General features: G+C 39.7%; 1 protein-coding gene and 1 long non-coding RNA gene across 2 annotated transcripts; both read left to right on the forward strand.

Moving 5' to 3' along the window:
* Positions 1-4,619: 4,619 nt before the first annotated feature.
* Positions 4,620-16,631, forward strand: VKORC1L1 (vitamin K epoxide reductase complex subunit 1 like 1). Its single transcript, XM_015815538.1, has 3 exons — positions 4,620-4,856; positions 14,187-14,296; positions 16,379-16,631. The coding sequence occupies exons 1-3, from the start codon at positions 4,663-4,665 to the stop codon at positions 16,603-16,605; spliced, it is 531 nt and encodes a 176-aa protein (XP_015671024.1). The 5' UTR covers positions 4,620-4,662; the 3' UTR covers positions 16,606-16,631.
* Positions 16,632-20,499: 3,868 nt separating this feature from the next.
* Positions 20,500-21,613, forward strand: LOC107287124. The gene is made up of 2 exons (XR_001548866.1): positions 20,500-21,092; positions 21,191-21,613. It is a non-coding gene; the product is annotated as an uncharacterized LOC107287124 (long non-coding RNA).
* Positions 21,614-23,830: the final 2,217 nt, after the last annotated feature.

Consider the following 23,830-nt stretch of genomic DNA (forward strand, 5'->3'; position numbering starts at 1 on the left):
AAACCGAAGTGGACAGAGACTCTGGAGCACAGCAGCATACCCTGAAGAGTTTTTTCAGCTACAGAGCAACTGCAGTCAGAGATTGTGAGAAAAGATGCTCAGCAGGTGATCATTTCTGGAGCCTGAAAAAACAAAACAAAAAACATAAGGTACCTTGAATCTGCAGCCCAACTGATTACCTTGCCCAGTTTTGGCAGCAATAGACCTGTGGAAGCAAGGTTCACTGCCTTGGTGAAAGAGACTTAAAATGTTTGTGAAGCCATTAAGGGTACCCATTCAAGGCAGACCGAATTATCCACTGTGCAGTTAAATAACTGTCTGCATTTATAGAACCAAAAGGAGCAGGGATGAGAAAGACTACAGCAGAAGAATGCAACATTTCATTTTGATTACAGAATCAGAAGGCATATCTGCAAAGGGCATTTTACTCCTATACATGAAAACATGGAAATTAGATGTTTTCATTATTCAGCAGGATCCTTATTTGCTTTGGAGGAAACCAAGGAAAGGAGCTGGTTTTCCAATTTAAAAAGGGTTCACTGTATGAAGTACTCCTGAAGCCCAATTGTATCAGCAGTGTGGTTCACAAGGGATGATTTGGACTCTATCCTCTTTTAACTGGATGGTATCATGATATGAGAAAGGAAATGAAAACATCTCCAGAACTGTACTAGGAAGAGCTTAACAGTCCTAATATATTTTGTAAAATACTGAAGAGCACATGCATTTATCCAGGAACAGCTTCCTAATGTCACCAGGAAGCCACCTGCTAGAGAGTTAGGACTGGCTGGAACTCATATGGAGAAGAACAGTCTATATCAGTGTTTCTCAACTTAGCGACTTTGAAATATTTGGATTTCAGCTCCCAGAATTCCCCAGCTCTACATGATAGGTCCTTTGAAGGGGAATATATTGTGACTCAAAGGCAGGTAAAGCTTAACTAGAGAGAAAAAATATATTTTGGAGATCTTGTTCTAGAGATCAGAAGTACTGAGGAAGATAACTGGGCTTCTGGCAGCATATCTATTATAAATATAGTCAAAGCGCCCTTATTATTGCTCCAATCATCATTCCATCTATTTGACTGGGATAATATAAGGCTCTTGTCTTGAGTGATTCTACAATTATATTGCTCTCGAAATGGGAGGGGAGCGCAAAGAATACAAAGCGCGCAGGTATGGGGGGAGCAGCCTTATTCCCATGAGTATCAGCCGTGCAGCCTGGGGAGGGTAGGCACTATAGCTTATCCCATCTGCAAGGCACCCAGAGCAGAGAAGGCTCTGAGAGCGGGACGATGCTTGTTTGACCGGCCAGCAAAGCCCCGCACCTTAGCGTCGGCTTCTGCGCGTTTTCTGGGTTGCAGAGGGGCAGATTTAGGTCCTCTTCCCGAGCGCTGCTGGAGGCGACGTTTGGCTAAGCTAGCTCGAATCTTGGCGGTGATCTTCCGCTCGTGGCCGGCCGGGACGCGCCAATTGGTGCGCTGTTCCCTGGAGCGGCGGCTGCGGCCCTTCCCACCAGATCCGGGACCCCGCGGGCCATCGCGCCAAGCCCGCTCCCGCAGCCTCGCCACGCGCTCCTCCTCCCACTCGGAGTCCTCCGACCCAGAAGAGGGCGCCGCTACTATGGACGCCCTTGTGCCGCTCCGCCCGCTTCGCATGACGGCGCCTGGGCTTCGCCTTCCGCCCCGAAATGTTGTCTCTCTCTCTCTCTCTCTTACCCCGCCCTCGCTTCTGTCTTGTCATTGGCTGAGGCTGAGGCGGGTCCTTCCCACCTGCGTCACAGAGCCGGATCTTAATACTACACCTTTCTCAGGCTCTAGGAGTTGCCGTGGTGACGCAGTTCTGAGGTTAGAAACTGGGAGACCTGCAACTCTATCATCTATTCTACAATACAGGTAGTCCTCAACTTAGACCACAATTGACCATAAAATTTCTGTTGCTAAGTGAGACAGTTGTTAAGTAATTTTGCCTCTTTTTACGACTTTTCTGCCATAGCTTATAAAGTGAATCACTGCAATTGTTAGTTAACATGGTTATTAAGTGAATCTGGCATCCCTGTTGACTTTGCTTGTCAGAAGATAACACAAGGTGATCACATGACCCGGGACACTGCAACTGTCATAAATATGAGTAAGTTGACAAGCGTCTGAATTTTCATGGGGATGCTGCAAGTGTGAAAAAGGGTAGTAAGTCACCTTTTTCAGTGCTGTTGTAACCTCAAACAGTCACTAAATCAACTGCTGTAAGTTGAGGATTACCTGTAATGTTTCTCAACTTTGGCAACTTTAAGATGGGTGGATTTCAACTCCTGGAATTCTTTATGCTTTTCTACAGTATAAAGAAGATGAAAATGTTTATGATCTGTACTGTTAATTTCAGTCTATGTTTAAAGTATAATTACAGTTTGAATTTTCATTCTCTATGGGAGTCATTAATAATTACAAATGAGAAAAGTGCATTTTTAAATTTCAAAAAAATGAAAACTCTGGTAAATAGTAAAAAAAAGTCTGTTGCTCTATAACACGGGTGTCAAACTCGATCACGTCATGTGACGTGATGTATCACGTTTTTTGCCTTTGCGGAGCTGGGGTGGGCATGGCCTACATGTGATGCATCTGGCCCATAGGCTGCCAGTTTGACACCCCTGCTCTACAACAAAAGACAAAAATAGCCCTTGGTCATTCTGGGTTTTTTTTTAGTTTTTTTAGAATTGTGTACATAAAAATGTACAGTACAAAGACAAGGCAAAACAATACAGAGAAGGCCTTGAATATTTTTCAGCAGGTGCCCCGGAAATTATCACCAGAATCATCTTTGCTTGGCATAAAGAAGGCTTTATTTGTTCAAGTTCTAGTCACAAATTTTATCTCCATGTTTCCTCATTATTAGTTGACAAGCTATCTTCTGCTTAAAGCACATAAAACAATGATAGTGTTATAAAAGAAGAATACTCAAACTGCCATGGAACCCACCTGTTTCTTTGAGCTGAAGTGAAGTGAGACTTCACTTGAAAGAAAACCATAACAGCAGCCTTGCTGCAAACCATCAAGGCCTTTTCTAGATCAGCACTTGGTTTCTCAAAACAATTAAGCACATGTCTCTGCAGATGAGACTGCCACTGCTCTCTGTCTGCTTGTATTCAAAGGTATGCTAACTCTGACCCAGAGATAATAAGAGTCTAAGCCATTGAGAGACCTGTCCTCCGTGGATTTATCTGATCACCTTTGAAACTGGTCATCACCATGCATCACAAATAACCATGAATTCACAGCATAATTATGTGTTCTGTTTCTTTTCTCCTTCCAGTCAGCTGTATTTGTAATTCTTGGCTCTGGTGTTTGAAGAGAGGGAGTAAAACTCCCTGTCTACTTTCCCCACAGCATGCATGATTTTATATTGGCAGAACCCAGCAGATAATTTAACAGAGGGTAATCAACTAGTTTGTATGGCTTCATGCTAGAATGCAGTAAAGATCCTTAATCTAGTTGTGCTGTGTCATATATCTAAAAGCCTTTAGGTGAGTTCAAACCTCAATACTAACCTGCACTATGTTCAGTGTCTGGGAATTTCTCTGGAGATTTTTGCTATAAATGCCTGACAGATTCCACTTCCAAAATGTGTCAAAAGTGACTTACTTAGCTCCATTATTGTTAGCGACTAAATTTCATTTTTTGATGTGTGCCGTTGTGCCCACAATACAAAAATGACAATAAAGGTTATCTTTTCTCAGAGAATACTATCTGTGCCATGGATTCAACTACATATCCAACCATTTTTCCTTTATTGAATTAGAGAATGTAAGGATTGGACCTTCAAAGGATTAAGAGATCTAAATATCTAGCCCAATGTTGCTCACTGCAGGAATCTTCTACTACAGTATCCCTAACAGATGTCCATCCAGCCTCTATTTCAACACTTTCAACACCCCCCAAAGCACTCTGTACCATTGTTGATTTTTTCTGATGACTCACCAAAATCTACTTTATTATTTAAGCCCTTGTTCCTTGTCCTACCAGAACAAGTTCGCTCCATCTTCTGCATGGTGTGCTTTCACTTTTCACAATTATCATGCTACTCAATTTTTTCTCCAGGCTAAACATATTCAACAACTCCAACTGTTTCTCTTTTTTTTGCCCCCTTCTAGCCCCCTCAATGCCCTGATTGCTGGATGGATGAATTCAGCTAGTCAGTTTATTCAATAAGCCATAGTTGAGCAGCTGAGCTATTGTGTGTTGCAAGCTATTCAAGGTCACAAAATCTTTGAAAAATCTTAACACAATAAATCGCAGCTTGTGAGAGCAAGAGACAAAACCAGACTTCCACTCCTTGTTTCAAACAGCAAATCTCGCGATGTCGTTACTTCTTAAGAGGCAGGTGGGCGGGGTTGCCTCCCGCGCTCGCGAATGATTGGTTAGTTGGTTTCGACTCTGGTACGACGGAAAGCGCCACGTTCTGCTCAGAACAGAAAAAAGAGGAGGAGAAACACCCATGGCCCGGCAAGCAGCCGACGCCAGGAGAAAGTGGGCGTGGTTTTTCTTACGGCGGCAAGCCAATGAACGAGTGGTGCGCGCGCTCTGCATTTCGGCGTGGTGTAGCGTGCCCTGCGCGCGCACAGGGGCGAGAAGTCTCCTGCCGGGTCCGCCTAAGCGAGGGCTGGGCTAAGATGGCGGCGCCCGTCCTGCTGCGAGTCTCGGTGCCGCGCTGGGAGCGGGTGGCCCGCTACATCGTGTGTCTGGCCGGAATTATTCTTTCGCTCTACGCCTACCACCTAGAACGTGAGAAGGGTCGCGACCTCCAATACCAGGCACTCTGTGACCTCAGCGAGCGTGTCCGGTGCTCCTCTGCCATCTCCTCCAGGTCAAGCAAGTGGGAGAATACGGGTGGGGGTTAAGGCGGAAGCCACCAGGAACTGTTTGGGATTTGGCTAACCGTGATTGTTCGAAAGTTAGGAGAGCTGCTGAGTGTTTGTAGAGTTACCCATCCTTTCTCCAAAATGATTCTGATTCAAATTCACTAGTCGTTCAAGTTTTGAGGGGTATTTCCTCAGCCCTGAGGCTTTGCTTAAAACCGCTCCGTGATTGAAAACTTATTTACTAATACAAGAATCGCAGAAATAAGTCATTCTCAATATTAATTTCTCTCCCTAAAGTCTCCCTTGTTAATAGTGTTGGCCTGTGTTACAGAGCTGTTAATCACAGCTAGAGATGCAAAGAGTATTGATTGTTTTTCTGGATGAGTTTATCAGAATGCTGAATGCTGTTTTTAATTAACAAGAAAGGAAAGAGAAAGGAGAAGGGAAACATTAAAAAGTAATGAGATGAAAAAGCTTAGCACAGCAGACCACAGCAAAACTGTAACATACTAACTAGGTTAGTTAAGCAGTGTTTATTTACTAGCATTACTATTAGTTACTAATATACTAACACAAAAAATGGTTTTAATGAGAAGTCCATTTATCAAACTCGTTTGATAAGGGCAGATCTGTGAAACCTATTGTAATTGCCAATCATTTCCTGTTTAAATTTTGTGAGTGAATTTTTAGGGAGCTTCAAGACTTTACAACTGAATTAAATGGAAAAGCTCCAAGAAAGCTCAGAATATTTAAATGGACTTTTCCATTACTTTACCCTGTTAAATGTTTTCTCTAGAGTAGGTTGTTAATCAGTGTTGATAAATTGATTTTATAAGTATGCTTAATGCCTGGATGTACTTGAAGGAGAGCATGTGGTTATGGACTGAAGCAGAGAATTGAAAGAATGGGGTGTGGTTGCATTCACTAATCTGGGGTGTGAAACCGAACTATTTTTACTTTGGCTGTATACTGTGTAGGCTTCAAGAATCGAGAGCTTGTGATAAGTTTTTATCTGATGATGTCTGCAGAGCCTTACTGAATGAACTGAGCGGGTGGTTTGTAAAAGTTAGGGAAAGGAAACATTTAGAAAAGTCAAATGTATGTAGAGGAAGACTAAATTCAACAATGCCTATAGGTGTCTCTAAAATATAACTATGCTATTGCTTACTAGCAGAATTTCAATAGAGTTCTGATATGAAAACATTAGAATCCTTGCTATTTGACTTATCATTCCCTCTCCTCCCCCCAGTGCTCCTGACAGTACCATGATATTATTTTTTCAGTTATGTTCAGAGCTAAATCGCCTAACCAGATACAGTGAGAGTCTTTGACCCCTATTCACACATCAGTTTTAATTAACAGACAGGTAATGTTGTTATCATAGTTAGCTTGGTTAGAGAGTAGGATGTTAAATCCTATTATTCTCCAAGGCGCCTGAAGGCAGGATGAGAAGCAACGGATGGAAACTGATCAAGGAGAGAAGCAACTTAGAACTAAGGAGAAACTTCCTGACAGTTAGAACAATTAACCAGTGGAACAACCTGCCTCCAGAAGCGGTGAATGCTCCAACACTGGAAGTTTTTAAGAAGAGACTGGACAGCCATTTGTCTGAAATGGTGTAGGGTTCCTGCCTGGGCAGAGGGTTGGACTCGATGACCTCCAAGGTCCCTTCCAACTTTATTATTATTATTATTATTATTATTATTATTATTATTATTATTATTATTATTATTATTATTATTATTATTAATCATCGCACAGTCAGCCAGATGTTCAGACTGGATTTGGCATTTTGTCTACCTATCGAGTCCTTACCAAGGACCTGGGATAGGCAGATGTGGATGTTTGATGGTATTACAGATATCGTCGCAAGATGGAAGCAGTTCCTAGTAAGGCTGCCTTTTGCAGTTATTATTATTATTATCATCATCATTATTATTATTATCATTATTATTATTAAATCTAAAGGGTCAGTTCAAAACAGGATAACCTCAGGCTAGGGGCTAAATCAGAAAAACTAAGTAAAATAAAGGAACGTCAATCATATAAGATGACTACAAAAATTATGAGAACAGCACTGGTGAACCACTTTAGCTGGAGGACTACATTCTTCTACAGACCATGGATTAGTAATAAATGAAATGTTTAAAGTGGGTAGAACCAAGAAGAGGGTTTTTTGCTGTGTTTCATCTCCTTTTCTGCCACTGTATTTGCTTTCTTTGCATTGACAAAAGGGACCGGGGCTCTTTTCTAAAAGCATAAATTAAAATTTGTTTGCTCAATGTCAGAGATCACTCTTCTGCATTGCATGCCTGATCTGTTGATTTTCTTCTTTACTGAAAAAAGAAGTTCCTTCTCAGAGAACAAATTAGCAGGGCCAGGACATGTTTATTAGGCTTGTGGGAGATTAAATCTTAGGCAAAGACAGAGTGAGCAAATCCTGGTTTCTTCCTTTCTTTCTAGAAATTAAGTAGCATTGATTATTTTGTAGAGTATTTTTCAGGGTTGAATCTTGGCGGTCTCCTGCGTGTTGTAGTTTTTGCTAGAGAGGGCATATTCTACAAGTGTCATATTTTCAAAAGTTGAGTAACATCTGAACATTTTACAGCCATAGGAAACTTGGACATTTGTGTATAAAAAAAGCACTTTCCAGTAGTTTTTCAGTTTAGAATTGGGAAATGTCTGTAAAATTGTAAACTGGTTGAAATAGTGATGCAATAAAGGTGTGACATTTAGAAAGGAAAAGTGACAAAGGGGAGCTTGCTGAAGTTGTGTCCATGGATTTGTTTTGTTTGATTTCTTGCTATGGATATATAACAAACAAATCAAACTGGCTTTGAATATTGAAAAGATTTGAACTGAAGGTGGTAGAGCCAGCATCAAATAACTTTAGCTAATCCGACTTAGGCAAGAAAACCGATTGTAACATTTTGTATATAGTAATCTAAGAATAATATAACAGAACTTTTCAGTCCAGTTATGCACTGTTATTTAGATCTATATTCTTTACCTTGCATGTTCAAATAATACTAATTTCTAGTCTAATCCTCTCTGTGAAAAGAAGTTTGACATAGGGATTTAGCTAGATTTGGGCCAAAAGGGCTTTTTGTCTATCTCTGTCTCCGTAAACAACTATATGTACTGTATACAGTATTTGAAAGAAAATCTTGTGGGCTATTGCAATATCTGTAATGTAAAGGTCAGGCAAAGAAAGGCTGACCCTTCCCCACTTTTTTCATTTGTCCTACACATTACTGCCAGCCTTGTTGGTTTCTTGTCCACTTACATGTGGATCTGTGTTGCTCTGTTTAGATATTACTAATGATCCCACCTTTGAATCAAAAAAAGCTTCCAGGTATTTTGTATCATCAGAAATCCAAACGTTGTTGCCTACAGCTTATGATCAGAAAGGAATAATACAGAAGGAACTAAAGTTAGAGGGAAAAAGCAAGTGTATCTCTTGTATCATGTAGTAATCAAAGGATTGGGTCTAATCAAGTGGAAAGGCTGCTGCTGCTTCCTTTCATAGTTTCATGGCTGCTGATGGCAGTTGCTAGTTAGAGAAAGGGATCTCCCAACTAAATATGTATTTGGGCATGATGGAGAATGCTTGAGTGTAATTTCTTGCCCCTCTGATAGTATGAATGATAGTTGGTGGTTATGCCATCACTCTAGGAACTGGGAGATTGTAGGTTCTAGTCCTGTCCTGCCTTGGGCACAAAGCCAGTTGGATGATCTTGGGCCAGTCACTTTATCTCAACCATAGGAAGAAAACAATGGCAAGCCACTTCCCAAATTTTGCCAAGAAAATTGCAGGGACTTTCCAGACAGTCAATAGGAATCAACATTGACTCAAAGGCAAGAATAAAAAGTTGAAGAATCAGTGGACCAGCTAATTAGCAGCTGCAAGAAGCTCACACAGAGTGACTACGAACAATAGTTTGACTAAGTAACAACAATGCTTCATTGGAATATTTGCAAGAAATACCATTTGCCTGCAAGCAAGAACCAGTGGGACCACAAAATAATAGAAAGTAATAGAAAATGATGAAGCTAAAGTTCTCTGGGATTTTGGAACTCAAACAAGCACCTGCCACATAACACCCGAGACCTAACAATTGTCAATAAGAAAGACAAAAAAGTCTGGATTGTGAATATGGCAGTACCTGGAAACAACAGAACAGAAGAGAAGGAACTGGAGAAAGTTGCAAAATAGAAAGATCTGCAAATAGAACGACGTGGCAAAAGAAAACAAAGGTAGTACCAATAGTAATGTGTTCCTTGGGTGCAATCCCAAAACATTTGAACACTATCGGTATTGATAAAATAACCATCAGTCAGTTGCAAAAAGCAGGTTTACTTGAAACAGCTTACATCCTATGGCAGTGCCTTTAATATTATTAAACAACAATAGCTGCCTACCCTAGGTCATTGGGAAGGACTCAGTAGGTGGTGGTGGTGGATAAAAATGCCAAATCTAGTCTAAACATCTGACTGACTGTACTAATAATAATGCCAAAAATGTACTAGTAATAATAACAATAGATGCATATTCATGTGGTACTCATCAGTTCTCTGTTAGGTTATGGTCAGGCCGATGTTTATGTTATCTTCATAGCATTGACAAAATGTAGGTATTCTTTGCATATCTATTGCCAAGTTTCAAATACATGTTTTCTAATGAGTTGGGCCACCATTTTGTTTGTTCAGATACTTTGTGAAAGTTATAGTGGAACAGTTAAGAAATGTGAACAGTACAGTCCAAACACATCTGGTGGTTGTAAAGTTGAGGTAGACTGTTCAAATGAGAAAATGGGAAGCTTATTTGCTTGTTTCATCAAATAATATTTTTCTAATTTTGTACTCTCCTTGTTCCACTGAATGTCTGCTCCCTTTCTCCAAATTTTTGGAGAAGTTTACGCTCTCCATAAACTTACTGAGGAATCTAGAAATTCTGCTTGTAAGTCAACTTGGTTAAAAATAATATCAGCATTTATTAAAATACATTCAAATGGAGAAAAATAATATTTTGACAGTGGTTGCTTTAACCAGGATGTGTTCATGAACTAATTCTTATTCCTGAATTTAGTTGAAGTTATCTCAGCAAAAGTCTGGAAAGGCATTATTAATTGGCAATTGCCATTTTCCTGGAAGTTTGCACAAAAGAATTGGACTCAAATGATGATGTGAATTTTCTGAATCAGAAGTTGACATTTCACTACAATTCCTCACTTCAACTCCATATTTTTTTTACCACGGACATTAAGAACTGTTGAGAGCATTGCTCTCTCTATTAATGTATATAACCCCTTTCACAATTCAATCACAGAGGCCTACTCAAAAATCAAACCACAAGACCTTAATTTTAATGTGCCTAAACCACTGGAAAAATTCCTCTTAGATGTTAAATCAATCCATTATCAGTACTATAAAATGTGTGTGTTAATATGTGTGTTAGTGTGTATGTGTGTGTTAATATGATTTGACCTGAAACAGAAGCTTTTATTAAAAAAATCTTTATTTAGTGGCCTGAAGGCAATTCATTTGCTGTCTTGAATAGTACTTATGGATTTTCTTTGGGTAGGACTGATAAACAATCTTAAGATCATTGGATTATATAAATTTGGCCATATCTAATTCCTGCACTTTGGAGTGAGGTCCCCCAAACATCCAGGTGGCCCCACATTGCTTTATTTTATTTTATTATTTTATTTTATTATTTTATTTTATCAGAAGGCCTTGGGTTAGGATGGGGGTAGCCCCTTCCAAGGAATGGATGTGCTTTGTTGCTGCATTTTTTGCCCTCATTTTCCTTATTTTTGCAATTATTGTATTTTTTTGCTTTTTTACTTGTGAACTGCCTAGAGTTTTTAGGAATCAGACAATGTATAAATGTAATTAAATATAAAATATAAGTAATATATAAGTCAAAATGAATACACTATACAGTATAGAACTTGCCTTATCATTTATTTGGCAACTGGTTCCCTCCACCCAGTGTTCTCTGCTCAGCCTTTTGTAAATCTGCTGCCCTCCTGAAGTTTTGGATTAAAGTCCCATCATTCTCACTGAGTACAGTCATAGTACCATTGTGTTATGTGTTGTTTAATCATGATTTATTGAATCAGCCACAGATGGCTAAGTTAAGCCAACAGTTAAGCTAAACAGTGTCCCTACTCAATGTACCATCTATTCCCTTCATCTGCAATTGTTCTCACTGAAGATGCCAGGATCAAAGAGTACCTCTTATACATAAAACATGTGCTATTCCACTAGCCTCCTTCTGATTCCTAGGATGGGGTGGAAGAGAGCAGAGAATAGATGGGTGGCACAATTACTTTGCAATGAACATTTTTACTCAGGTGAAAGTTATTTACCCACAAGCAATCTGACTTTTATGGTTGGTAGTTGCTTACTAATGGTTGTCCTCAAGTGTTGTAAAAAGTTGCACAAATTTAAGAATCAATATAAGTACTCTTTTCTCAAGCAGAAGATAGTGTGGGCCCAGCAAGATGTAGCATTTTGTAGTGTTGTCTTGAGCAGCCAAACTCTTATGCCAATAGTCAAGTGTAAGACAAAGTGTGACTAAGTTTAGAACTCTGAGTTCTGTTTTATATGGGTGTGTATATTGCACACCCAGTCCATGATTAGTGCCAAGTTGCCAGTGTTTGTGCATTTCTTAAAAAGGTTCATTGAATTGGGTCAAAAGCCCCATGTTTTAGAGCTCAGGTGGCTTAGACTCATTCACACAGTAAAGGCTATAAATGCGATAACTGGGTTAACCAGTAATGCAAACTTCTTGGAGTAATATTTTAAAGTTGGTGTGTTTAAAGCAATTTGTCTTTTTTCTTTGCCCCTTTTCACTCATTGAAAATAACTCCAGAGTGGAGCTTAGTTAAAAATGGATTACCAGTGTAACTTGGTTCCCCCCCCCCCCCATCAGATATGTGCTTCTTAATCTAGAGGTATGATTGGACATAGTTTTGGGAATATTTAACTGGTTTTTCTGGTCTCTGAACAGATAGCAGTTTATGTATACTGATCCCAAATGTACAGTACCATTTTTTATTGAGAGTAGAAATGTCTCTCCAGGCGTTCTGGGGGAGATGTCTCCTTGCCTTGAAGCCTGGGCCTTTCATATGTGAAAGATCAAATCTGTGATAGAGCTGTAAGCCTTCTAGGCTAAAATGACACCTTGCACTAAACCGTAATGTGGTTTGCAGTTCCACAAACTATTGAAAAATATTATAATCCCTTAAACTTTTTAAACAAAAACTCCAACTGTCTTGGGCAAATCAATCTGCTCTTCACATAACTGACATAAGGATCCTCGGGCTCCTAAAATGCAGCATTTCTTAAGCCCTATTTCAGTTGAAATGCAAAAACATAAACCCGGTTCTTTCTTATAAAAATATCTTAGAAGAATGGACACATTTCTTTGCATATATTTAGGTGATTTATATTAATTTAGTGTATTAATGCTTAGGATTCTTTATCTGTTAATCGTTGGATTCTACTCTTTTCTTTTAATTTGTATATTTTTCTGTATTTCTCTTTTTTAAAAAATCGTGATAACACTTAAAACACCTGATGCTTTTTGCATTAAAAACAGGCACACCTACTTTCAACCCATATCTTCTCCGCCCATTTGGCTCTTGATTTCAGAAATGCAGAAATCTGCTCAGCATATCTGGAAGTTAATCATACCTTCAGCAGGGTTCAGGCTGATACAAGCAGATGATTCATTTACTCCTATACAGTTCTGCAGATTATTGCTTTTCACCTGTATTCTGATTTAAGCTTCCTGGATTTGGGGGGGGGGGCTGGGGCGGGGAGAGGAAGTGCCTGCTGAGTCACATATGTATAGGTATAGGACAGGGGTAGGCAATCTTGGCTCTTTTATGACTCGTAGACTTCAACTCCCAGAATTCCTGAGCCAGCCAAGCTGAGCCATTCTGACTCAGGAATTCTTGGAGTTGAAGTCCACGAGTCATAAAAGAGCCAAGGTTTCCTACCCCTGGTATAGGAAATGTTATAATGGAAAGTGAAAAAATACTCTACAGCAGTGATGGCAAACCTTTTAGAGACCGAGTGCCCAAACTGCAACCCCAAACCCACTTATGCATTGTCGGGTGCCGGGTGGGTGTGGCCCATTGGGTGGGCATGGTTGGGTGGTAACGGCAGACTGGGTGGGATTAAAAAGTTCAATCAATCAATTCCAACTTTGCAATATCTTTTTTTTCCCCCGCGAGAAGTTGAAATTGACTGATTGATTGAACCTTTTTTTTTTTTTTGCACACGGCGGCGGAGGCCTAAAGTGAAAAGGTTTTATAAAACCCAGCTGAAGGCCTAAGACTGGGGCGACGGTGCGTGTGCCCACAGAGAGGGCTCTGAGTGCCGCCTCTGGTACCCGTGCCATAGGTTCGCCACCACTGTTCTACAGCCAGGCATTTTAAATTTTATTTTAAGGACTATACTGTAGTTCATTACTGAAAGTCAGTTTGGTGTAGTGGCTAAGGCACTCCGGCTAGAAATTGGGATACTGTGAGTTCTAGTCCCACCCTAAACATAAAGCCAACTGGGTGACTTTGGGTCAGTCACTCTCAGCCCTAGGAAAAAACCAAGGGCAAACTACTTCTGAAATCTTGCAAAAAAAACAAAAAAAAAACCTATGCAAAGACTAGTCCCTAAGTCAACCCTGACTTGAAGGCAAAAAACCTCAAACCAAACCAAACCAAAAATTCCCTCCAAACAACCAGATAGGAAAATTCTAATAAAAACAAAAATCATCAAGAAAAATAAAAACCCTTATCCTGAGTAGCAGCGATAGTTACTATTTGAAATGAAATTTGCATAAATTTTTCTTCTGCTTTGCATTGGGGATTATGTATTTGCAATATTCAGAATGATCAGTGGAGAGGATCTACACTGCTAAAGATAGTGCTTAGTTGGGTAATGGGTAGCATCTTGTTTGTGATGGATTAGGGCTCACGCATCGCCCTAAGACCTAGCATGCCTATTTGTTTTAGATTAGAGTGTTTTAGTAGCTTTAATAATTATTTATTAAATTAAAGTAGCTTTAATAAATATAGTTTATTATTGCATATTGTGGATTATTTGGTAAGCCACAGCTTATAATCAAGATTTAGCATAGTCTGAATGTTGTTCAATAAATTAGCAGGGAACACCATCCATCCATCCTATAATGCTATATATTTATTACCTGACTCGTTCATAGTGAATGGGGGTACATAAGTGCGTTGTGTGTATAGATCTGTATTTTTTATTAAAGCAAGTGCTTACCACTTAAGACTTAATGGACTATTTTCTTTCAGATGGGGTCGAGGATTTGGCCTACTAGGCTCCATTTTTGGAAAAGACAGTGCAATAAATCAACCAAACAGCGTTTTTGGTCTTATATTCTATATACTGCAAATGTTGCTTGGTAAGTAGTGAACTACCATGTCTCATTCCTGCCTACCTCTTCCTTACTTTTTGCTCCTCTAGGCAAGAAGTCAGGATATAAATTTTTTTGTTGTGATTATTTCAGTCTAGTAATCAAAATCTTGTACAATATGTATTGAGTCCTAACAATTGTAGCATGTGCTTCACTAATCTCCCATTTAATTCATGTCTGCCTGACAAATCTGATGTCTAAGTCAGGGGTCCCCAACCCCTGGTCCATGGACTGGCACCGGGCTGCGGCATGCCAGAAACCGGTCCGAGCAAACAAGCAAAGATGCATGCAGCACACAAAACCACACCCTCTCCGGTCCGTGGAAAAACCTCTCTACACGGAACCGGTCCCTGGTGCATAAAAGGTTGGGGACCTCTGGTCTAAGTCACGTTCACAGTCCTCTCAGCAGTGCCTGCAGATCCTAAAGCCAAGCTGGAAATGGTTGCTAATTCCCAGGGATTTCAAAGCAGGTTTTCTTTTGGAATCAACATTGGAGAACTGGGGGGGGGGGGGGCTGATAATCAGATTCCTCTTTACCTCCTTCCGTTATCTATCATAGCTAGAATTCCCTTCCCAATCTTCTCCACGGTGTGTTTACTACTTCCTTTAGATCCAGGCCAGACTTGCAAATAGCCGCTGCTTTAGTTGCTTCTATATGATGGCAAAGAAAAAAAAATTCCCTCCAAACAACCAGATTGGAAAATTCTAATAAAAATAAATATGTCTCTTTTCCCCCAAAACCTTAATTAATTAAATTTTAAATGATTATGCACAGGTAATCATGATGCATTATACACAATACTGTTTTTGTGAGTGTATTTGCAGGTGTGTGTAACAGTGTCTGCTCCTGTTCACCCCTGTCTGCCCTTGCCTCTTTCATCCTCCCGCTCCCTCTCTTCTACTCTCCCTACTATCAGACTTCAGGTTCTGGGGCCAGGATCCATTCTCTATTTGCATGCCCTAGAAAAATGCCATGCATGACATTGTTGCTGTGTAAAACAATATAGGGAGGACTTGTGCATCTTCTTCACCTGAGACATGGGAGCTGTACCCGCAGTGAGTGTGTATGAATTTCCTACAGGAGTCCTAGATCCTCTGCTTCAACATCTTGACCAGTTTTCCAGTTCTGTTATGAAGTAACTTTTGGATCTTCAAAGAGTGTTTTGTAACTGAGCAAACACTATGAAAATGCATATTTAATATAATGAAGAGTATTTCATAACTTGTGTGAAGACTAGATTTATGTTTTATGTTGAGCCACTGTTTGTTGACTATCATGGATTGTTCACATATCACCTCACTGGGAGAGATGGATAGGAGCTTGTTTGGCATTTCTGATGCTAGCTATCAGTCATAAGGGCTGGATCCAAAGCATGTGGTCCTTCTAAGCAAGTAGATTGTTTCCTATACTGGTTAATCAGATGGATCTGGGAAAGTCCACAATCAGGGCATGAGGATCACATTCTCTTTCATTTAGTAACTGAAAAATAGAGGCAGTCTGCCTCTAAATTTGGAAGTGCCGTTTAATCAAGATTATGAGCAGCAATAGATAAACCTCTTGTGCATGTATCTAAATTTCGCATAAATTCTGCTCAGCTAGTGAGCTTTGCCGTATCTTAACAATTTTCCATAAATTAGATGTTGTAGGTGTTGCCTTTGCAGCATTTTAGAAATACTTTGTGAGTGGAATCAGCTACCCAGAGAACTAGTGGGCTCCTTTTCAATGGATGTGCTCATGTGGAGACCAGACAGTCATTGGTTTGGAATGCCATACATTGAATTCTGGAATGGGGCACGGTCTGGCCTCTTCTGGTTTTATAATTCTGTGAAAAAAAGGCATTGCTTGTTTCCTTCACATCAGCATGCAGTGAACAACTTTTCATTAATTTGTTCTTAAGCCTTTCAGTTGAGGAGCAACCTCCTTCTTGATTGATCTAACAAGACTTTGAAATGGTACCAGGCAGGTTTGACCACATTTTGCACTTCTAATCCCTTGATCTGAGTTCTTGTTGATAGATAACTGCTTGTAACAAAAAGCCACCACAGTAACTGCTTGTCTTCTTTTTCTAGGTATGACAGCAAGTGCAGTAGCAGCGCTGGTCCTCATGATGTCCTCCATAGTGTCAGTAATAGGATCTTTGTACCTATCTTATATTCTGTACTTTGTGCTGAAGGAATTCTGCGTTGTCTGTGTCATCACATACTTGCTGAACTTCATTCTCTTGATCATCAACTACAAACGACTAGTATACTTGAACGAGGCCTGGAAACGGCAGCTCCCACCAAAACAGGATTAACTGCTTTGCAAACTTTTGACTGACAATTTGAAGGCCCGGCTTCCGTTTATGTTTATTTCACAGTAAAAAGATTTTTTTTAATTATTATTCATATCACTTGCTTTTCCCAGGAATCATAGCTAATTCAATTAGAGTGACTCAAAGGATAGGGGCCCTGGGTAACCTCTCAGTCAATAGCTATGGTGAGGAACTGTTTGTGAAAGTCTTAATCTGATCAGAGACAAGCTTTAACTCTACTTTGAAGGAGTTCACAGAGACATATTCTTTACTCCTTCTTTACCCTTCCCCAAATATTCCAGGTAGGCTATAGGAAGTCTCCCATCTCAGTGTGAATTGAGGTGGGGGAAGTCTTAACTGGGAGATCATGATTGTTCTAGACTTTATAGGTACCATAGGGAAATGTTGCCCTGTTTACATTAAGTGTATTGGTAGCCAAGGGAATTTGACCCACATAGATGCAACTAAAACACTTACCACAACTTGGTGCATAGTGGTAGAAAAGACTGGCTATGTCCTGGCAAAGAAAGGAGGTCAGTACAGCTCGGCCAAGTGATGACTCGAAGCCTAGCAACTTTGAAGAATGGTCCATTGTCTTACTGAGATGTGTTTTTTTAAATAAAATTGAGATTAGTTTGTTTCCCTGGAGAAGATGTGCCACAAAAGATCTTTGCTGAGATGCCTTTTTCCCCAGGATATCTTTAAAGAAAATGGAATTCAATGGCATTTTTTTTAAAAAAAAAACTGAACTAAGCTGGGTTTCCTTGCAACATCCAAGCTGTTTGCTATGGATGGAAACAATCTTTGGGGATGCTTAACAAAGGGAATGGGGCATCTTGAGTTGCCCAGACCTCATCAGTAGGAAGCCTGTACAAATAGAGTTTGAGGGGCAGAATTGGCTGTGCACTTCAGAAGATGTGAGACAGCCAAATAGTGTTAACAAATTTGATTATAATATTTCTAGCTGCTGTATAGAATTACAACTTGACACTGGATCCCAGTAACCCACTGGTAAATGTATGCACTGAAGAATTAGGATGCAATCCCTTTGTGAGCTCTTTTGTACATAAGTTCCATAGAAGTGAAGAGGGAGTGTATAAAGAAATATCAATGGACGGTGCTTTGATGCTTTTGAGAAATTCCCCTTCATTTAGTGAAGCTTGTATAGGAAACCCAGATTACGGACATAAATAGATTTATATCTGTAGAGGCAGAGCAGTTTCAAATTCCTACATACAAATTTGGCTAAGGCTTAGGGAGACGTACATTGACTCTCCCTCAGTTAGGGTAAAGCAAATAGATGGTAAAAATTGGCCCAAGATTCAGTCATGGTTCTCCTTGAAAGAGTAAGTTCTAATAATTTCCCATTCATATCGTCCTAAAAATGCAGTATTTTTTTTACAAGTGCCTTCTGTCTTACAAACCAAATACTGGGGGCGTTTGAAATTGCCAGGCAGAAGGGTTCTTGCATATATATATTTGATGAACCAGACCTTTGCAGTATGTAGAAAGTGATCCCCTGGGCTTCTCTTATACCAAGGCACACTGGCATCATAAACACTCCCTTGTAGGACATACCTGGAGGTTGAGGGTATTTTTTGAGAGGCAGGCTGCTGACCTGATTGGGACAGCTTTGAGCTCTGCAGTCCTTGCTGGCTTCTGCTTTTCCTGCTGGAATACTTCAGAAAGACAAGCTTTTTCTCACAACATAAAAGTTTGTCTGCTATGTTTAGATTTAGGGCTTAGTTTACCCAGGAGCCTCTAAGTATGCCTCGGTATGACAAGGAAGCCTTGGAGGATTTGGCAGTTTCTTATTTGACAGCTGGGTCAAAGCTGTTCCAAGCAAACCAGAAGAGCTACTCCTTAGCAAGGTTGCCGTGTTTCTTCCTGCAGTGGCAGAACAAGGAACCTGTTGTATCGGCCTGGTTACCATTGGAGTGCAAGAAGGTACTAGAAGCTTCCGGAGAATGAGCGAGTTACAGGATTGATAGGATCGAAAGGAGTTCTCAGTGACTGAAGCAAATGGATGCTGCGATCTCCCAGAGGCTTCTTGTGATGCGCATTCACCAGTTGGGCTCCCTGAGATAATTAAGACAGTTCTTCTGCTCACACGATGAACAAATTTGGAGGACTTGTATTAAGGGTAGAAAACAATTTTGGCATCTTTTATAGCAGCGATAGCTGTGCACCTGGGTCATAACGGGCTAATTAAAAAGATCGGGTCAGGCCAGAATATATCCAGAATACAACAAAAGGCGTTGTTGTCAAAAACTTGAATCTTGCTTGTAAGAAATCTTTCCTTGCCATCGATGCTTGCTCCTGCTTATGCCCAAGAAAAGTGATCTTCCCCAAAAGCTCCCTTTTAAAAATCCAGTCTGCGCCTAAATCCTTTCCTTCTTCTGAGTCTGTAAGGGGTCTTCTTTTTTTTTGTGTCATTTTCTAAAAAAAAAATCAGCATTAAGGTATTAATGCAACTCTCTTATGTTTTGTAAAAGTGCAGGATTTTATTTTCCAATGGAAACAGCATCTGCTGAGGATGGGATGTCTGACAGTATTTAAATGCCTGCCAAATGAACAGTCCAGTTGGTTTATGTACAGAACTATGGTGGAACACAAGACTAATGGAGGAAGACAGGTGTTTATGGTATATATATATATGTGTGTGTATGTATATATGTATTAAAAACACTAAATTCTGCTTGTTGTCCTTATCAAAGAGTTTCTCAGAAATGCATTTTGTATTAACCAGAGTACAGTTAAAGCTTGTCTTGAATTTTGAAATTAGAGCTGATGGGGGAATATAATTTACAAATTTTGTTACATTTGGTATGTGGAGAATATTTTCAAGTTTATACCCTCACTGATAAATTTTATTTTAAGACATTAATGTAACATAATGTGAGGCTTTATTTTTTTACCTGTCTGCAGATGAGATGGGATTTTTCTATCTTTCTAAGTAGAGATTTCCATTATCTATACTGTGATGGGCAACTATGGCAACTTTACAAACTCTGGACTTCAACTCCCAGAATTCCTGAGCTAGGTATGCTGGCTCTGGAATTCTAGGAATTGAAGTCCACAGCTCATAAAGTTGCATAGTTGCCTACCCCTGATCTATACACGAGTGTCAATTATAGGGGATACAAAAAAGGTATAGTTTTCTTCCTAAGACTTCCTCCTCCTACACCCCCCCCCCCAAAATTCCTTGGGCAGGAAGTGCAAGCAGATTCCATTTTTCCCTCTGCTGAAAAGTTGCCTGTTCTGCTCATTTCTCTTTCTAAATCAACACCTTTTAAACATTGGCTCTATTTTTTTCTTGTTCAAGAACAGAGGTGTGAAGGTATCAGTCACCTTGTGTACTTCTAAGCAAAATCCTGACTTCTGTACCCCTCTCCCCCATATCTCCAATTTCAGTAGTATTCTGTGGTGTTAAACGGCCTAAGCAGCCCTTGTTTGTGTTGGATGAGTCGTTCTCAACTTGGTCCCCTACAGACATGTTGGGACCCCAACTCCCAGAATTCCTAGGGCAGCTGCAACACTTTGCGCTAAAGGCCAGACTAGACAAGTAGAGACTACAGGGCACCCTTCTCTGTCCAAATGGAAAAATGAGTGCTGGGTTCCGAGAACCAAACCAATATTTCTAACACAGGGGAGGCCTACCCTGCTTGTACGTTGTAATATTTGCAAGCCTCCAGCAAGCAGGTGGTGGGCAAATCTCCCTGCAGGTGTGGACTCTCTGCTGCCTTCCAACTTCTTCCACAAAGGTAATTCTCTTTAAAGTGGCAATATGACTAGGTTGCTTGGCCATACTGCCAAACCTACATGGATGATGGAAGATGCAGCATTTTCCTGTTTTTCGCAAGTGCAGCTTTCATTGTGCTTTGTTCCCAATTCCTTTCTTTTAATTTGGAAAGCCTAGGAGCCCCTGCTCTTTGGTTCTGTCTCATCATCTAAGTTACTTCTAATTTTATGCCAGTGAGGATGGAGGGAAACTTTTTCAGTGACAAAAGTTCAGGATTTTTTTTTTAACTAACAAGTGTCCCAGGAGGTAGTTTTCTTGAAGATCAATTTAATTCTCCCTACCACCTACCCCCCAGATCTACCACATCTCTCCCACTTGTTGATGGCTTAGAAGAAAGAAAAGGCCCTGACATCTTTTTCCAAGAAATCAAGGGTTCCATAGGTCAGACAAGCCCCTTTTCATTTCTTAGAAATCTTACTCAGCCTTCGTACCTGGGAGTAAGTATGGTTCTCAGTGCTTGTAATGCAGTTTTGAATGGATGACAGCTTTCTTGAGATACCAGAAAATGTATCCATGAAGCAGATGGCTCCATTGCATCTAGTATATTGCCATCCCCAGGAAAGGTTTCTGTCACTTGATTTTCAGGAGGAATCAAGGAGAAGTAGCAAGAGAAATCTATACCCTTGGAAGAGGAATATTTCTACTAAGGCAACTCTTTAAGGAAAATGTCAGAGTGGGCTCTAATCCAGTAAGAGATGAAACTTTCAGAAAATAATTACTTTGGGGCTCAATTCGATTTTCTGATTCAAAACAAAAAAAAAGACAAAAATGATTTTCTTTTTGCAGATTAATATCTCCTGATCTGTATGAAGAAGAATTGGTCAAAACAGATTAAACATTTGCTTGGATTCTTTCAAGACCGATTAAACATGACCTAGTAAAACTAGTAAAAAAGAAGATGAAGTATTCCGTTTCCATTTTTTAAAAAAATGTATTAAGCATGGCCTAAATATTCAATGTGTGTTCTGTCTCGTATGTTTGATCTGACAACTTTTTGATGTGCTTCAAACTTCAGAACATCTCCATCTCGATTGGAGTCATTCCATACTTATTTTTTTTTATTTTTTGGTTCAACATAGGACTGTGACATTCTGAGATTGAAATTCAATTTTGCTAACGGGGGAATTAAAACCATGTAAATATTGTAAGAATGTTTATTTGTTGCACATAACTTTTTTGGTATAAAAATAAACGTAGAAATTATCTGTGGATGTGTTTGCAGATTGTTTTGCAATCTCCTCTGCTGATTTGTCTCCAACCCTCACTGAAATCATAAATTCTTTGGTCTGTAGTTACCAAACACTAGCCATTTCTGGACTTTACTTTTTAAATAGAGTATTCATGTTAAAAGTGCCATTTTTAAACCAAAAACGCATAGGGTTGCAGTGGCTGAATTCAAGCATTGTGTTAAGCCATGTTTTAAGGACTATTCCTTAAAGGAATTGGCTGGATTCATAAATGTTAAGGCATAAACCATTGGTCATTAATTGTAGTGACTAGGTTCACACAACATGATGTGATTTGTGACTTAGTATTTTGTGGCAAATGTACGCAATTGTGGTATATTCATTAAATGATGGAAAACTATCACATGAGACCCCAATTTAATATTGGGTTCATAGTGGGCTGTAAGCCATAGTTATGGGTGTTTTGGTTTGGCTTTGTGTGTTATGGCAACCCAAACACTGCATTTAAACCATGGGTAATATGTGTGTGGAGTGATGCTTTTTTGTACCTCCTAAACATCTATAATGATCTGTCAGATGGATAATATGCTGTTGACAGGAACTGCCATGTTGACTTTTTTGATACACACACGGGGGGGTCTTACATTTTTATGGGTTCGTCAATCAAACCTGCCCTCTAGGAATGCCCTTCCAGCTAAGGGCATTACATTACACTGAGTCAACTCTTAATTGTGGGAATGCCTTTCATATTTATTAATTTACTTGTTGCAATAGAATCTTTCTGCTTGGGATAGGCAGATGTTGATATTTGATGACGTTAGAGGTATTGTTGCCAGATGTAAGTTGCCTTTTGCAATTGACTGATGATGAATTTGTCAATGTGGATAGTATTCAAGTGGTGCTCCAGTTGTTTTGGGATTCCACCCAAGGTGCCTATTACGAGGGAAATTCAGAAATAAACCTCCGTTTGGTTATCAATGATAGACACTCACAGACACAGAACTTTTATTATACACATTAGAAAACTGCAACATCACATTACTTTTTGACATAATCGCCATTCAAATTGAGGCACTTGTCATAACGTCTTACAAGGTTTTAAATTCCTTAGTAGTCGCTCGGTGCCAAATTTGGGCTATGGGGGTGTGTGTGAGATCAAAAATATCCCAATGAAACTGCTTCAAAAGTTCTTGGGTGCATCTAGCAGTGTGCGGGCAAACATTGTGAACCAACACCACACTGGAAGTCAGCATGCCTCGACGCTTGTTATGGATGGTTCATCTGAGTTTTCGTAATGTTTCACAGTAGACTTCTGAATTGATGGTTGAACAACGCTCCATGAACTTCACTAGCAGTACTCCTTTGGCATCTTCACATTTGGTGGGATTTTCTATGGCACCACTTCCGGTGTGGTGTTGGTTCACGATAATGCTCACCTACACACTGCTAGACACACCCAAGAACTTTTGAAGCAATTCCATTGGGATGTTTTTGATCAACCCCCCATAGCCCAGATTTGGCACCGAGCGACTACTAAGGAATTTCAAACCTTGTAAGACATTATGACAAGTGCCTCAATTTGAATGGCGACTATATCGAAAAGTAATGTAATGTAGTTTTCTAATGTATATAATAAAAGTTCTGTATCAGTGAGTGTCTGTCATTGATAAATGGAGGCTTATTTCCGAATTGTCCTCATACTATTGGTACTACGTGTGCTTTCTTTTGCCACAGTTGTTCTATTTCTATTTGTAGGTCTTGGTATTTTGTTATCTTTACCAATTCTTTCTCTTCTCTTCTGCTGTCTCCAGGTACTGCCATATCCACTATCCAGACTTTTTTTTGTCATATCAACAATTGTTAAGACTGGGTTGTTATGTGGCAGTTACCTGTCAGTTTGAATTCTAAAGTTTCAGAGCACTTTAGCTTCTTCATTTCTTATGAGTTTATTTTATGGTTCCAACATAAAATAAAGTTTGTTTATGGGCAAATTAGTATTATTATTTATTTATTTGCTGCCCATATTACAGTTCAACTCTTTAGTAGCTTGAGTCCATCAATCAGTTCTACTCTCCAGAACATCTTTGCAAAGATGTCCTATGTTTATGGTATTTTTCATGCACTTACACAATCCATGCTATCAGGCATACCGTAGCTATACCACATTATGTAAGCTACTCCTGTTTGTATTATTTGAGTTTCATGTGTGCCTGAGGCTTAAATAGCAGACCACTTTACT

This window comes from Protobothrops mucrosquamatus, unplaced genomic scaffold, assembly GCF_001527695.2.
Source record: "Protobothrops mucrosquamatus isolate PMUCROS unplaced genomic scaffold, P.Mucros_1.0 scaffold_102, whole genome shotgun sequence".
Lineage (NCBI taxonomy): Eukaryota > Metazoa > Chordata > Lepidosauria > Squamata > Viperidae > Protobothrops > Protobothrops mucrosquamatus.

Bases quoted from the DNA above. Each gene is read 5' to 3' on its own strand.
- VKORC1L1 (XM_015815538.1), top strand. From the start codon at position 4,663: ATGGCGGCGCCCGTCCTGCTGCGAGTCTCGGTGCCGCGCTGGGAGCGG. The intron at 4,857-14,186 runs GTCAAGCAAGTG...ATTTTCTTTCAG, and splicing joins TCCTCTGCCATCTCCTCCAG to ATGGGGTCGAGGATTTGGCC. The intron at 14,297-16,378 runs GTAAGTAGTGAA...TTCTTTTTCTAG, and splicing joins TATACTGCAAATGTTGCTTG to GTATGACAGCAAGTGCAGTA.